Raw genomic sequence first — 15,650 nt, 5'->3', positions numbered from 1 at the left:
ACAAGTCATTACTATTTTGTAATGATTCATATGGTACGTGTAACCGTAAATGTTCAACAAAACCAATAATTTTTTAAGGACTATCTTCATATTATGTGGGACAATAATCATATATGCCTTTACACACAAATTATAATTTACCCGTGGGAACGACTGAATGAGTCAAGAGACTTCCTGTTTCGATGGATCAACTATAGAAGGCGTGGGCATTATCTTGCTGGTCGTGTGAACTTCTCATTAAGTCGTAGTTATGGTATAAAGCACAATAAGAAACGACTCTGAATGAAGGCTAAAATCGACTAACACAGTCGCTGGAGAAGTAGCTTTCGTGGGAACCTCGTAAAGGGAACTTTAAATGTTTATCTTAGTTTCCGAAAATGTGTGTGACTGTTTAATAATATTAATTAAACATTTAATATTAAATGTATTTCGAAAAAAAGAAATAGTTGTAAATGCTATAAACATAAAACACGTTACTTCAAAAATTAACTCTTTTGAAGTACAATTATTACTTTATATAGTATGATGTTTTGTATTTTCTGTACAGGCCGTTCATCTATCAGACTTTCGCATACGCATTTGAATTACTGCGAGCACTTCTGATTTGACGACTTGGTCAGAACATTTGTACCAATATTGTTGCTGACTATATACAAGCTCTATCATTAAGGGATAAGCTTTGGCAGATGTATTTATAACAGAAATATCACACAGCCAGATCAGACCAATTTAGTTATGATGGCCTCATGTTAACGCATCGGAAACCTTGGTCATCTTGTTTCAATAAGTGACAAATGTGATGACTCAACAAATCCTAATTCAAAAGCGCAAGTAATCAGATAATTTTACTGTAATATATCGATAATGGGTGCCATATTTTTAGCTTGCAAAGTAATTAAAGTAATATCAGTAAAAGTTTCTATTACATATACAATCACCTAAACAATCGCCAGCGCTCTGGTATTATAGCAGATAAACGACCACGCTGAATGGTATTATGTCGGCAATATAGACGTATAATTTCACTGTTAACACCAAAGGTTAATGCACAAAACAGTCTGGACAGTATGGGTTTGTTATTCATAAAAGCTTTGTATGGGGTCGTCGGATTATTGCAACACATGATTATTTTATTAAAAACTACTTATTCATTAAACTATATAGTGTAATGCATCATGAAGAATATAATTGCGATGGCCATTTAAGGGACCTTTTCACAGATTTTGGCGTGTTTTGAAGTTTGTCTTTAAATGCTTTATATTGATAATTGTATACATTGGATCTTAAAAGCTCCTGTAAAAAAATTAAGAATAAACTAAAAAAGAAAAAGTAACCCTCAACATGGCTCGAACCACTGACCCCTGGAGTCCTGGAGTAAAGGTTACCATTGAGACCACTCGGCCATCCGTACTCATACACTGATGAATGGTTTTGATACTTTATAATTGTGTCTTGTTCTGAGAAAACTGGGCATAATGCATGTGCGTAAAGTGTCGTCCCAGATTAGCCTGTGCAGTCCGCACAGGCTTATCAGGGACGACACTTTCCGCATAAACTTGATTTTCGGTAAGGAGGTACTTTCTTGAAACTAAAAGTACCATAAAAGCGGAAAGTGTCGCCCCTCATTAGCCTGTGCGGACTGCACCGGATAATCTGGGACGACACTTTACGCACATGAATTAAGCCCAGTTTTCTCAGAACAAGACACTTATAAGCAATCCTCGTAGTTTCACAAAATATAACGACAACAACAGAACTCTCCAAATTATTCAATCGTTCAACGTTGCAACGCTTTATAATTTTCAGGATTTTAAATCATCAAAAGATGCATATAATGTATATTTTAGAGCATGATAAATGTTCAGAATTACTTTATCCTCACAAATATCCTAACTTAAACGAAAATTTAAGAATCTGAAACTACTTTTTTTTTTTGGTCAATTTACCAAAACGTGAAAAAGGCCCCTTTAATGTCTATTTTACTAAGAACCCGATGAACGTGTTAGAAAAAGAATGCAATAATACTCTAATTTTATATAACTTTCTGCGCAAAGTTTTTCCTGCAAGAATTGGGGAGGCGTTATGATCAGTAAATATGCAAACATAATAGGATATTTGGTAACAATTTAAGAATTTTATGAATAAATACAACTACAACAGTGTCAATATTCAAAATTGTAAGTATTTTCTAGCAGTGTCATTTTGTACTTTGTTTACATTAATGTTTTCCTTGGATCGTCCCTACGAAATACATATACACTGTTATGTCAAATTAGATAACTTAAGTTTTTCCCTTGCTCGGGTATGCATTTCGCTGTATAAATAATTGTACACTTACCGCAGTGCCCCAGATAAGCTGCGTATCTGCGTCTTTCACCCTATTAAAATGTTTAAAAATGCAAAGAAATACAATATTATGCGTATTGAAAACGCAACCAATTCGGCTTTTACGCAAAGTCGTCAAATTTGATGCGTACGATACAAAAGCTTCGATCAAAAATGCTTTGGTCATATTATTTTTTTTCTCTTTGGAATTATAATCGTAACGCGGTGACGCTTACATTCAACAAGCTCAGCAAACGGTCATAGTTATTCAAACGATATTCGGACTGGATTTCATAGTTAAATTAAGCGTCTGACCAAATTATTTACGACGACAAACATGCGTTTTCAATCTGACTTAATTCGTCGCTTATGGTGCATGTACTTGTAAAGCGTCTGTACGTTTAGTTTCTATTACGATGCGAAATAAAAATAGCTAAGAGAGGTCGAAAGACGTCCGAGATTGTTTCGCCAAAATATCAGCCGATCACAAACTTTTTCGAATCAAGAAAGCAGAGCCAATAAGTGCCGAATCATTCGTGTTATCGATTTTGTTAGAAACTGTGTATACGGCAGTTGAGTTGACATCCAAAAAACATGATGGAAAGTCTGTGACTGAACAAACCAGTCAAAAGAATAGAAAGGCATGTCCTTGATTAGAAATTGTCGACATTTTTTTAAGTTTATATCATGGACAGTTTCAAGGAATGAAGATATTACGAAACATAAGGTTTTTTTTAAATTTATGATGATAGTTTACAGTTCTATTGAATCAATACAAGTGTGCAGCGTCAACAGAAGTAAATCAGCAATTATTTTAAGGTATGCATTTTTATTACTCATTTCACTCTATTTGAAGAATGGAATCACCCTATTTTTCAAAATCAATGGGTGAAAACCCTATTTCCCAACTAAATATCTGGGGCACTGCTTACCTACAACAGTCGGATCTGAGTGTTATTGTTCACACAACAATATGTGAATACTTATAGACAATCGTTGAGAACGCGTAAGCGTCTGCTGACCATTAAAAGCAGCTGTGGATATCAAGGCCTCTTGTAATAAACCGTCATTTGATGAAGTGTTTGCTGTAAACACAGAATCATTGTGATTTGAATCTTTTATTGGAAATATACAGTATGCGCTCGATTATGTTTGCCTCGTGAAAATCGTGAAGAACCAATTGTTGATGGTTAAAACGTTGTTTTATTATGATATAATGTAAACGCTAGATACTGTAGAATGTGTGCATGTATGCAGTTATTTCTTAAGATATTAAATATACCCACATATGCAAAATTAAGAGAACGTGTTTTAGCTCACCTGAGAACAACGTGCTCATGGTGAGTTTTTGTAATCGGCTTTTGTCCGTCGTCCGTCGTGCGGCGTCAACATTTTGCCTTGTGAACACGCTAGAGGCCACATTTATTGCCCAATCTTCATGAATCTTGGTCAGAACATTTGTCCCATTGATACCTCGACTGAGTTCGAAACTGGGTCATGCTGGGTCAAAAACTAGGTCTATAGATAATAAAAAAAATCCTTGTGAACACTGTAGAAGTCACATTTGATGACCAAATCTTCATGTAACTTTGTCAAAATGTTTGTCAAAATGATATGTTGGTTAAGTTAAAAAATGGTTCCAGTCCGTTGAAAAACATGGCCACCAGGGGGCGTGGCAGTATTCCTTATATGGCTATAGAGAAACCGTGTGAACACTCTAGAAGTCACAATTTTTGCCCAATCATCATGAAAGTTGGTCGAAACATTTGTTTATTGATATCTCGGACGAGTTTGAAAATGGTCCAGATCGGTGAAAACACATGGCCGCCAGGGGGCGAGGCAGTTTTCTCTATATTTCCTTATATGGCTTTCGTAAAACCTTGTTAACACTCTAGAGGCCACATTTATTTTCCGATCTTCATGAAACTTGGTCAAAAGATTTATCCCAATAATATCTTGGAGGAGTTCAAAAATGATGCCGGTTGGTTGAAAAACATGGCCACCACGGGGGCGGGGAATTTTCTAATGTGGCTATAGTAAAACCTTGTTAACACTCTAGATGTCACATTTATTTTCCGATCATCACGAAACTCGGTCAGAAGATTTGTCCCAATGATAAGGTTTTACTATAGCCTTATAAGGAAAAATGACCTGCCCCTGTCGGCCATGTTTTTCAACCAACCGGCATTATTTTTTTCAAGCAAAGGTTACCATTTTTGAACTCATCCAAGATATCATTGGGACAAATCTTTTTCCTTATATGGCTATATATGGCTATAGTAAAATCTTGTTAACACTCTAGAGGCCACATTTATAGTCCGATCTTCATGAAACTCGGTCAGAAGATTCATCCCAATAATATCTTGGAGGAGTTCAAAAATGATGCCGGTTGGTTTAAAAACATGGTCACCACGGGGGCGGGGAATTTTCTAATATGGCTATAGTAAAACCTTGTTAACACTCTAGATGTCACATTTATTTTCCGATCATCACGAAACTTGGTCAGAAGATTTGTCCCAACGATATCTTGGATGAGTTCGAAAATGGTTTTGCTTGCTATAAAAACATGGCCACCAGGGGGCGGGGCATTTTTCCTTATATGGCTATATTTGGCTATAGTAAAACCTTGTTAACACTCTGGAGGACACATTTATTGTCCAATCTCACCTTGTTAACACTCTAGAGGCCACATTTGTTTCCAATCTTCATGAAATTTGGTCAGAAGATTGGTCTCAATGATATCTTGAATGAGTTTGAAAATAATTATGTTTGCTTGAAAAACATGGCTTCCAAGGGGCGGAGCATTTTTCCTTACATGGCTATAGTAAAATATTGTTAACACTCTAGAGGCAACATTTACTGTCCGATCTTCATGAAACTTGGTCAGAAGATTCATCCCGATAATATCTTGGACGAGTTCGAAAATGATGCCGGTTGGTTGAAAAACATGGCCGACAGGGGGCGGGTCATTTTTCCTTATAAGGCTATAGTAAAACCTTGTTAACACTCTAGAGGCCACATTTATTGTGCAATCTTCATGAAATTTGGTCAGAAGATTTGTCCCAATAATATTTTGTTATCTCAGGTGAGCGACTTTGGGCCTTTCAGGCCCTCTTGTTTTTTTAGATGATGTTTCAATCATAAGGCTTATAATGTTTACCTGTTCTATTATACCTTCGTTTATAGATAAGCTACGTGCGTACAACTTCACTGTATTCCTATTAGTTCAATTTATTTACGGTTGATGATCTTGATACGTAGTAAGTACGATAAGTCAACTTGATTTCACCACTGTATCTTTACCAATATTGACATATGTTACATAGGCTCAACAAGAGGATTAGACATTTATTTGTAATTAGACAACTCTTTTTGGTTCATTCACGATGTAGTGCATCAAGATATCGGTTCAATAACGAGCGATTACTGAGAATGTTAACTCATTTACCGTGTTAATATACCCGATAAAAAGCACAGTTGATATAGAGCGATCATGCTTTGTTTTTTAATTATTAAGTCTTACCTATGCTGTTACGCAAAATTAATATGAATACACGCTAGTGCTTTTGAAAAAGACCATTTGAATGCTGTTAAGCGTAATTCACAATATTGGCAGGAATGGATGGTACATCTGCGTGTGGAATATAGTATCGAGTTTTATGCGGATGATATGCGAATGGTTTATCGCCTCAAAATAAAAATGATTATTGTTTTATTCATAATATAATAAACGTGACATTTTGGTCTTTCGACATCATTCCAACCACGCGGTTTATTGAATGGCGAATGTGTAAAAAGAAAGCAGTAAATTAACACCATGGTGTGTAGACTGCAAAGAGATGTTTAGGGTCAATTTATTTTTTAATTTTAGCGATGACTCGTCTAATTGTATTCCTACAATTTCAGAATGTATGACTTTAATTTGTGCTTTCATATAAACAAATCTAGTCGATTACGCCATCCACAATTGTATTGCTTAATTTGTGAAGGAGATGCAATGTTAATGCGATATTAATATTTTAATTCATGCCTGTAAACACATAAATGTTGGTGTTAAAAGTAAACCCTTACTAAAGCCTGCAGTTAAGTGTTTCTAGTATACTTGATTAGTTCATCGTTAAAATGTAGGAGAAGGAAGCGCTTTGTACAGACCACAACACGGATGTCGCTTGTGGTAGTAACACAACGGGAGATGAAATCAATCCACCGAAGTGTAAAACTTGATGTTTCGGGATACTGCGCTTGAATACGAAAACAGAAGTTGTGTTTGTTCGGCGTGCAATAATTTAATCATTTATTTACGGATATGTTTCGTTAAGGATTATACAGTTATTTAACCGCACATCCGCGACGAGGTAAACTTTTTTGCAATACCATTTATGACAATTTTAGTGTGTGTTATATGTAAATAAAACTATAACTCTTTTCGAAGCAAAAGTATCCCTTAACTTTTCGTTCATAAGATGTAAAAATAATTAAACTTTCACAACAGTTTCTGCTATTCTGTAATACTCATACAACATATATAAATTACGAGTTATATAGTTTTAATCGTTTAAACCATTAAAAATACGTCCAGAATGATCGGGTATTTTCCAGTCTTTTAACTGCACTAATTAGGTCTAATATTAGCCAATTTCAACGTTTATGTTAAATTTTCGGTTAAAATATGATGTTTTAGACAAACTGCAGAGTGGCCGGGTCAACCCTAATTTATTCAATTGCCTATGCATATAAAAAGGCGTCTTTTTTCAGATTCACAAATCCTTGTGTCGAAGTTTTATAAGCTTGAGTCAATGTCGAAGATTTATTTATATATCTTATTGTACAACTTTGCAATAATTACGATGCCCAGATCAAAATAAAATTTAGCCGAATACATAACATATACATGTATATTAACTATATACATTCTACAACTTCTGCTGCAGCTGTTGCTGCTTTTTTTTCATCTGCGTCTACTAATTATTATAAAATTATAATTACTTCTTAAGCAGTTTCCGCCAACAAGTGTAGAAAGCACTGTAATTACTTTTTTTTAATGATGTGAGTCGCTTTAAACTATATATAGAAAAAAAAGACATATAATAAGATAAATTCTCGCCCGCTTGCCTTTTATTTCAGACGATAAATATAATTTAATACATTAAACATAAAATGATAAACACTTTGATTTACGCCTTGGAACGGGCAATGAAAAGCGTGTTCCCACATGAATAGAATGCTTTAGGTTATTCTTTAAAAATTTCAAAGTATTTAAGTTACCAGAGAAAGGGCATTTAATACAACACAAAAGCTTTCATTTTATTGTTCAACCCGTGAGATAATTATTTTCCAATATATTTTTTCCAGTTGCAGTCAATCATTTCTTGAAGTGACAAAATCAATTATTTCGTAGCGTTGTGGTAAACGCTGATATAAATCTATGTACCTTATTCTACTTGGTGTTTTTCTTGCGGTAGCTAATATAATACTTACAGTCGACTGTCGCGCCCTATCTAATCATAACCCCTTTATATACCTAGTAAAAAGTGGAACATTTTTGTTGAGGCTTAAAAAATGAGATCACTGCAGTATCAAGGCTTATTTTATACTTTTTGTCGCGAAAACTTCATTCTTAAAGACTCTTGACAACAAAACCACTGTTTCTCATCCACATATAGGGTTTTCCATCTATGAAAATGTGTTAGCAATTTCGTATTGTATAGATAAGATATTCAACTTAGCGAAATTATTCCGTTGGTTCCAATAAATATAAATTTATATTTCCATCACATTTCGGAGGATTCTAAAATATGTGTACTGTGCAAATTTGTAGTGTTATCTTATTCAGTGCTTCCATCGAAGAAGAATTAAATTGAATTTATGAAAATCTCATATTGTTTATGTGGGCGTAATTCAACGGTTAAAAACGACAATTCTTAAAGGGGCCTTTTCACAGATTTTGGCATGTTTTGAAGTTTGTCATTAAATGCTTTATATTGATAAATGTAAACATTAATTTTTAAAAGCTCCAGTAAAAAATCAAAAATAAAATTTAAAAAAGGGAAAAAAAGTAGCCCGCAGCAGGGCTCGAACCAGTGACCCCCGGAATCCTGAAGTAAAAACACATTAGCCAACTGAGTTATCCTGCCAAGCATACATAAAATGCGTATTTTAGACGTTATATAAGCAATCTTCGTAGTTTCACAAATTTAAACGACAACAACAGAACTCTCCAAATTATTCAATTTTGCAAAATTGCAACGCTTTATAATTTTTAGGTTTTTAAATCGTCAAAAGATGCATATAATGGCTATATAAGACCATGGCAAATGTTCAGTAATACTGTTTTCTCACAAATGTCATAACTAAACCGAAAATTTGCGAATCTGAAACTACTTTTTTCAATTTTGTCAATTTACTAAACCGTGAAAAGATCCCTTTAATACCTAAACTATGCTCGATATCAAAGCATTTTCAATTCGTTCTAATTTCACTCACCACAAGATTGATGTTTATTTTTAACCCCATATGTTTATGTTTGAATGATTACTTTTGGGAAATAGCGCCTGTTCAATTAACCGTTAATGAATTATACCCAGGTTACTTAACTATGAAAATAAACATCGCCGGTTGACCGAACAAGGGTGTTTCTCAGTTTGAGTATACAGTGTTAGAGAACAGTAAGGCTTTATAATAATTGATTAGGGACGTGCTCTGTGAAAAGGGGGTTTGATGCATGTGCGAAAAGTGTCGTCCCAGATAAGCTTGTTCAGTCCTCACAGGCTAATCAGGGACGACACTTTCCGCTTTTATTATATTTTATGTTAAAAGAAAGTCTATCTTTAGCAAACATCCAGTTAAGGCGGAAAGTGTTATCCCAGGTTAGCTTGTTCGGACTGCACAGGCTAATCTGGGATGACATTTTACACACATGCATTAAACCCCCTTTTCACAGAGCACGGCTCATTAGTTGAGTTTCGCATGCTTATTTTATTTCCCAGCATTGGTGTAAATCTTGTAATACTGTAATCTATCTCAATTTTAAACGTATTGTAATGTAACTATTACAGTTTTTGCATCAACTACTGATTATTCCAAAAGATCGACACGTTAAGCCATAATGTTCGTTGCTTTGCTTCGTTCGGATATGTATGAAGTATTCTGATGATGTATATTGATCACGATGAGCTGCAAAATGCTTAAGTGAATAAAATATATGTTCTGTTCTGATGTTTGAGTCTGAATTACATTGCAATAACGTGCTTAAATTAAAGAACATGAAAACGGCTAGTACATGTTTTTTACACCATTATAGCTTTTCTGAGCATAAACTGCAAAAGCTGAGCTTTTTAATCACATTTCGTCCGTCGCTCGCACTGCGTCGACACACTATAATATCAACATGTATTGTCCTGTCTTCTTGAAAATTGGAAAGAACAAGCGTCCTAACTGAATACTGATCTAAACAGGCTCAAAAGTTACTGCCTAATCTTCGTGAAACTTTTTGAGAACATTTATTTTAATCATATTCGCATGGCACTGGGTTAAATGTTATTTAAAATAAGGTCACTACAAAAGACACACTTAAGACTGAATATGTATTGCTTGATCGTTATGAATCTTAGTCCAGACTGTTGCCCGATTTCAATCTCGGTCAAGTTGACATCCGCTTCATGTTAGGTAGAAACATTAGGCCCTAGGGCAAATTTAAGAAAACGCGGGTGAACACTTAAGATGCCATTTTTATCGTCTAATCTTAATTAAAGTCGGTCAGAACATTTTTCCCAATTCTATATAGGCCGGGATTGAAACTAGTTCAGGTAGGTTGGGAAACAAGTACACAATGACGAATTAAAAAAAGCTTGTCAATATTCTTGAGGCCAAATTTATCGCACAGAAACATTGTCAAAACATGTGTCCAAGTTCGATGTGGCTCTAGTCCATTGGAAAACACAGTCTTTATTAGGCGAGGCTCGTTTAATATTTTGAACACTCTAGACGTCGTATTGTTTTCCCAATATAATGTGTTGTTATGATATTTTAACTGAACTTGAAAATGATTGTTGTTTAAAAATGTGGCTGTCTGAAGATGAAGCAGTTGTCTTTTTACCTCTCTTCTACAATCTCTTAAACACTAGCGTCTAAGAAAAATGTAGGGCCTTAGGGTTTCCGGGGGAATGTCTTACGGTCTTTTACCATTTTGTGTATTTATTATTTGATATATGGTATACGACGTTGGTAATGTTTGATGAAGGAACGGATAAAATATATGCATCAAGATACGTCAGAATTTTTAGAAAATTGAACAGTTGCATAAACATATTTTCATGTATTGTTGTCTAAGGCTGTCTGTTCCATGATTTTAAGTATATTAAAGTATGCACTCGCGCGTGTTATTTACCACTGCAAAAGTATCACAAGTGCGGTTAAGTTTTAAAGCACCATCAGAGAGGGTAATCACTTGAAGATCTAAAGAAAGTTAAGTTTGAGACGCCCTCGCCGAGACAGATAATGTCGCCGTTTTATACCGTTTATTACGTTTATTAAATGTTTAAATTCATCTCACTTTCCACCCATATCAGAAAGAAAGCGATAAGCGTTAAATTTGTATTAATATTTGCTGAAATTCAATCTCTACGAAATTTCTTAACGGTATCAAAAAATTACAGCCCTCACTAAGAAAATGGGTAGCGAGTAAAGTAAAGATTTTAAGCGAATATTAATACGGAATAGACGCAAATGTGTATGTTCTTACTGATATGGCTGGAGAGTGAGCGGCATTTAAAAAATAAACACAAGTAAGGAAGGGTATAAAACGGCGAAATGTTTTGGCACGGACGTCGCTATCTTGATGGTCACTTGATTAACCCCTCTTACCAGTTTAATACAGTATATAGTTCAATATAGTATGTGCTTTCGATGAATATAATATGATAATACGGTAAAATAACTGTGTTTAAGATTAAAATATGTTTAAATATGTAAATATCTTCCAAAGGCTTATACCTTAAATAGACCAAAACACAGTTTTTCATAAAATCTTATTATTTCTAAGATACAATAAATAGCTCTACGTCGGTCATTTACGTATAAGAATTTAGATTTTCTTTACCTTAAGTTTATGCGACCCTTGAATTGTCTCACGAAAAAATAGTTTAGTCGTTGTATAGACTGCTTTATTTATTTCTCCAACATGTTTTTTTTTTCAATACTACTGTATTTATTCGTTACCCTATGATATTTGTAATGAATCATAAATTACTTCTTATAAAGGAAAAGGTCGATGTGGTCGGTCAAATTAAATGACGCATTATTTCATTAGTTACATCAATTGCTTACGTCTGCGCGTTTTATTGTTAATACATGCATTTTCTTTCGTTAATATTTATTCTAAAAGTACAGTAAGTTCACTTCGATTTAAGCTGTAGGATGGGGAAGATACAATTCTGAATCTTGTATTTTCAGATGAACTCAGAAAACGATAGTTACGCCGTTTGGAGTGACGTCAATGTCACGACGACGTCTTCACTGTCGCTTTGGACAAATGGTGCCGAATCTACGTGCAACGGCACTGAAATGCCCTTACTTGATGAAGCAGCGTGGGTTAACAAAATCATAACGCCTTTTATATATACGTTAGGTTTTCCAGGAAATAGCATTTCATTTCTTATCTGGATACGACCGAAAATGCGCCACTCGTCTGGTGTATACTTGGCAGCATTGGCTTTAGCGGATTTCATCTTCCTTGTTCTTCATTTTATGTTTGAATTGAATACAGTATGGGGCGTACCGTTGCTAAGTTACCCAGTGCTCTGTGAAGGGTTTACAATCATTTTCCTAACTTTCCAATATCTAGCACCGTTATTAGTTCTTTCGTTTACCGTTGAAAGATACATCTCAATATGTCATCCATTTAAGAGAGAACAATTCTGTACCACACATCGTGCCAGAATCGTGTCTATTTCGCTTGCATTAGGCTGCCTCGCAACATGCGGTATCCAAGGTTACTTTTGGACTTATACTGGTGACGAAGACGGATGCACCCTTAGGGCAACAGTCATTGCCGGCGACAGTGCTTCTTTGTGGTCCATATGGTCATACGTCACCGAAACTTTGATGTTCCTTGTTGTTCCATTAAGCGTGCTAGTGTTTAACATTCTTGTTATCAGGGAGGCAAAACGTCTTTCAGAATATGAAGAAACACAGCTTCATGGTCGGTCTCACAAGACTTCAGCCACTACTATAATGTTGCTAGTGGTATCATTTTACCTGATCATAACAACACTACCCGCGACAATCGTTTACGCTACCGGTCCTATCTTCACTCCGGGAAAGGCGTGCGATGATCCAGCAAGAAAAAGTTACGGTATTTATCTTTTAATTAGAAGTATTGCGGAGGAAATCGGAATTTCGCATTTTGCATTGAACTTCTATATTTACATGGTGACTGGAAAACAATTCAGGGAGGAATTCAAAAGACTGTTCGGACTTAAGAGAACAAAACCCCACCCTGAAAAACTGGGAACCGAATACACAACACTTCGATCCAGTTTTCAAGGAAGTTTAAAGAAAAATCTTACCGTTCGAATGACAAGCAACGGTACCGAAAGTGTCAATCATAAAAGGCAAAACGGGTCAGAATCTAGTGTATAATTTGTGATATTATCTTTCATTGAACGCTACCACTCGTTAACGTGAAAACAGCTGTACCAAATAGCATATTTATACTTTGCATGTATGTGTTTTGGTAAAATTACGCAATGCAAACATTCGTACTATATATATTGTATGCAAACATTCGTACTATATATATTGTATGCAAACATTCGTACTATATATATTGTATGCAAACATTCGTACTATATATATTGTATGCAAACATTCGTACTATATATATTGTATGCAAACATTCGTACTATATATATTGTATGCAAACATTCGTACTATATATATTGTATGCAAACATTCGTACTATATATATTGTATGCAAACATTCGTACTATATATATTGTATGCAAACATTCGTACTATATATATTGTATGCAAACATTCGTACTATATATATTGTATGCAAACATTCGTACTATATATATTGTATGCAAACATTCGTACTATATATATTGTATGCAAACATTCGTACTATATATATTGTATGCAAACATTCGTACTATATATATTGTATGCAAACATTCGTACTATATATATTGTATGCAAACATTCGTACTATATATATTGTATGCAAACATTCGTACTATATATATTGTATGCAAACATTCGTACTATATATATTGTATGCAAACATTCGTACTATATATATTGTATGCAAACATTCGTACTATATATATTGTATGCAAACATTCGTACTATATATATTGTATGCAAACATTCGTACTATATATATTGTATGCAAACATTCGTACTATATATATTGTATGCATACATTCGTACTATATATATTGTATGCATACATTCGTACTATATATATTGTATGCAAACATTCGTACTATATATATTGTATGCAAACATTCGTACTATATATATTGTATGCAAACATTCGTACTATATATATTGTATGCCGTTTGGTTCATAAAACTATGTTGTACAATGTGTACAACTGATTTAATTTATAAAAGAGTCACTGCTCGAGTTGTACCACAACTTAGAAGAGCGCCTCTTTTGTAAAGAGCGCATCTCTTAGCTATTCTTTTCGAAAGAATCAAGTAGTTTTATTAGTACTGTTTATGATATGTGGCAAGTGAATGTCAAACCTATGTAGCTATCGGATACCATTTATTTTAATATGCAATCAATTTTTATTAAACCGATTAACCCACGTGCCATTTCAACACTTTTGCTGCTTATCATATCATCGAAATGTTTTATATATTGTGGAATTAATGCTGTTCTGATACATATTTAGGCTTATTTGTGCGTGACTTGTACACATATTACATGCTTAAGGATACTTCAATCCTCACTTTGTTTGTGTAGGCGCGTGCGGTACATTTCAGCGGCCCAGTCAATTTTACTCTATGATGCTACGATAACAACGTTTAAACTAAATAATTATGTACTAATAGAATAACGAAAGTCCAAATAATGTAAGTATTATTGTCAACACGTCAGCAGTTATTTAAACATTTTATACTTATGGTTTTTAGTTGTTTCATACTCTTCGACATTGTTTGCTAAATACTTAGTTTTGTTTAGGTAATTATATTAAACTTGTTTATGAAATGAGTGTTTGTTTTTAGTATATGTGCGTAGATTATTTTAATAGAAATATAAGGAGAAGTTAATGTATCAAAATTTTGATTTTCAAAGCGTCATTTAAATAAATACTTTCAATTTTTTGTTTTGGTAATTAGACTAGATTTACTCAGTGATCTGCATGAGAAAAAAGTGATATTACTTTTCAAAGAACCAGACCACGTACAGGATAACCGTAAAAGAAAGTTTTTGGTTCATAAGGAAAAACTCTTCTTTTATGGATAGGTATTGTCTCATTATATTTTGTAATTTAAATGTATAACACACGTGCTGAAAGCAATGTTTTCAAATAAAACTTCGTTTTAAACAAATGCAATGTATACAATTTTGCGATTAATATTGGTTGCAATCTAAATTTATGTGAAACTATTTACCATGTGTGTTTCGTTTTCAACACTTTTCATAAAGGAATATGTTACGAATTTCAACGTCAAATGTTAACTTCAGTTAGTTCATCTGATATTCCAAGTGTAATTGTTCCAACAGTATTTACCATGTTTCAATAATAAGTAGACTTGGTTTAATTAGTTAGCGCCGTTAAATTAGCAAAGATGTCATACTTTTTTTTCAAACGTTGATACATACGTTTCAAAGGACGTGGTACGACTTTTTTGAAAACAACGGTATGTTTAACGGTTCAGTATCAACGCACATGATATTCAACGAGCTTTCAATTCTGCAAGTTAAACCTAAGCTGTATAATCACGTACGGAATAGCTCTTTCTGCCGTACCAAATACAGATACAACTGTTCCTAAATTGCTATAATATATGCTAACGCACACAATCTTTTCCTGCAAGGACGACCATCTTGATCATACTTGTGCTGTTTTATCTATCAATTAACACATAATATTTGAGCCGCGATTTGTGAAAAGGGGGTTTAATCCATATGCGTAAATTATCGTCCAAGATTAGCCTGTGCAGTTCGCACAGGCTTTTCAGGGACGACACTTTCCGCCTAAACTAGATTTGTGCTAAGAAGAGACTTTCTTGAAACGAACAATATCATAAAAGCGGAAAGTGTCGTCTTTGATCTGGGATGACATTTTACGCACATGAATTTAACCT

General features: G+C 34.3%; 1 protein-coding gene across 4 annotated transcripts in view; it reads left to right on the top strand.

Annotated features, from left to right (window-relative positions):
• LOC127879948 (FMRFamide receptor-like) overlaps positions 1–13,737 on the top strand; it is an 88,367-nt gene extending 74,630 nt beyond the window's left edge. For all 4 annotated transcript variants that reach the window (XM_052427078.1, XM_052427081.1, XM_052427080.1 and 1 more), the window contains exon 2: positions 11,776–13,737. In XM_052427078.1, coding sequence (XP_052283038.1) covers positions 11,776–12,963 — 1,188 coding nt within the window. In that variant the 3' untranslated portion in view covers positions 12,964–13,737. The remainder of the gene's footprint in view (positions 1–11,775) is intronic.
• The last annotated feature ends 1,913 nt before the right edge of the window (positions 13,738–15,650 follow it).

This window comes from Dreissena polymorpha, chromosome 4, assembly GCF_020536995.1.
Source record: "Dreissena polymorpha isolate Duluth1 chromosome 4, UMN_Dpol_1.0, whole genome shotgun sequence".
Lineage (NCBI taxonomy): Eukaryota > Metazoa > Mollusca > Bivalvia > Myida > Dreissenidae > Dreissena > Dreissena polymorpha.
The sequence above is the reverse complement of the archived record's forward strand: the minus strand, read 5'-3'. Positions and strand labels throughout refer to the sequence as shown.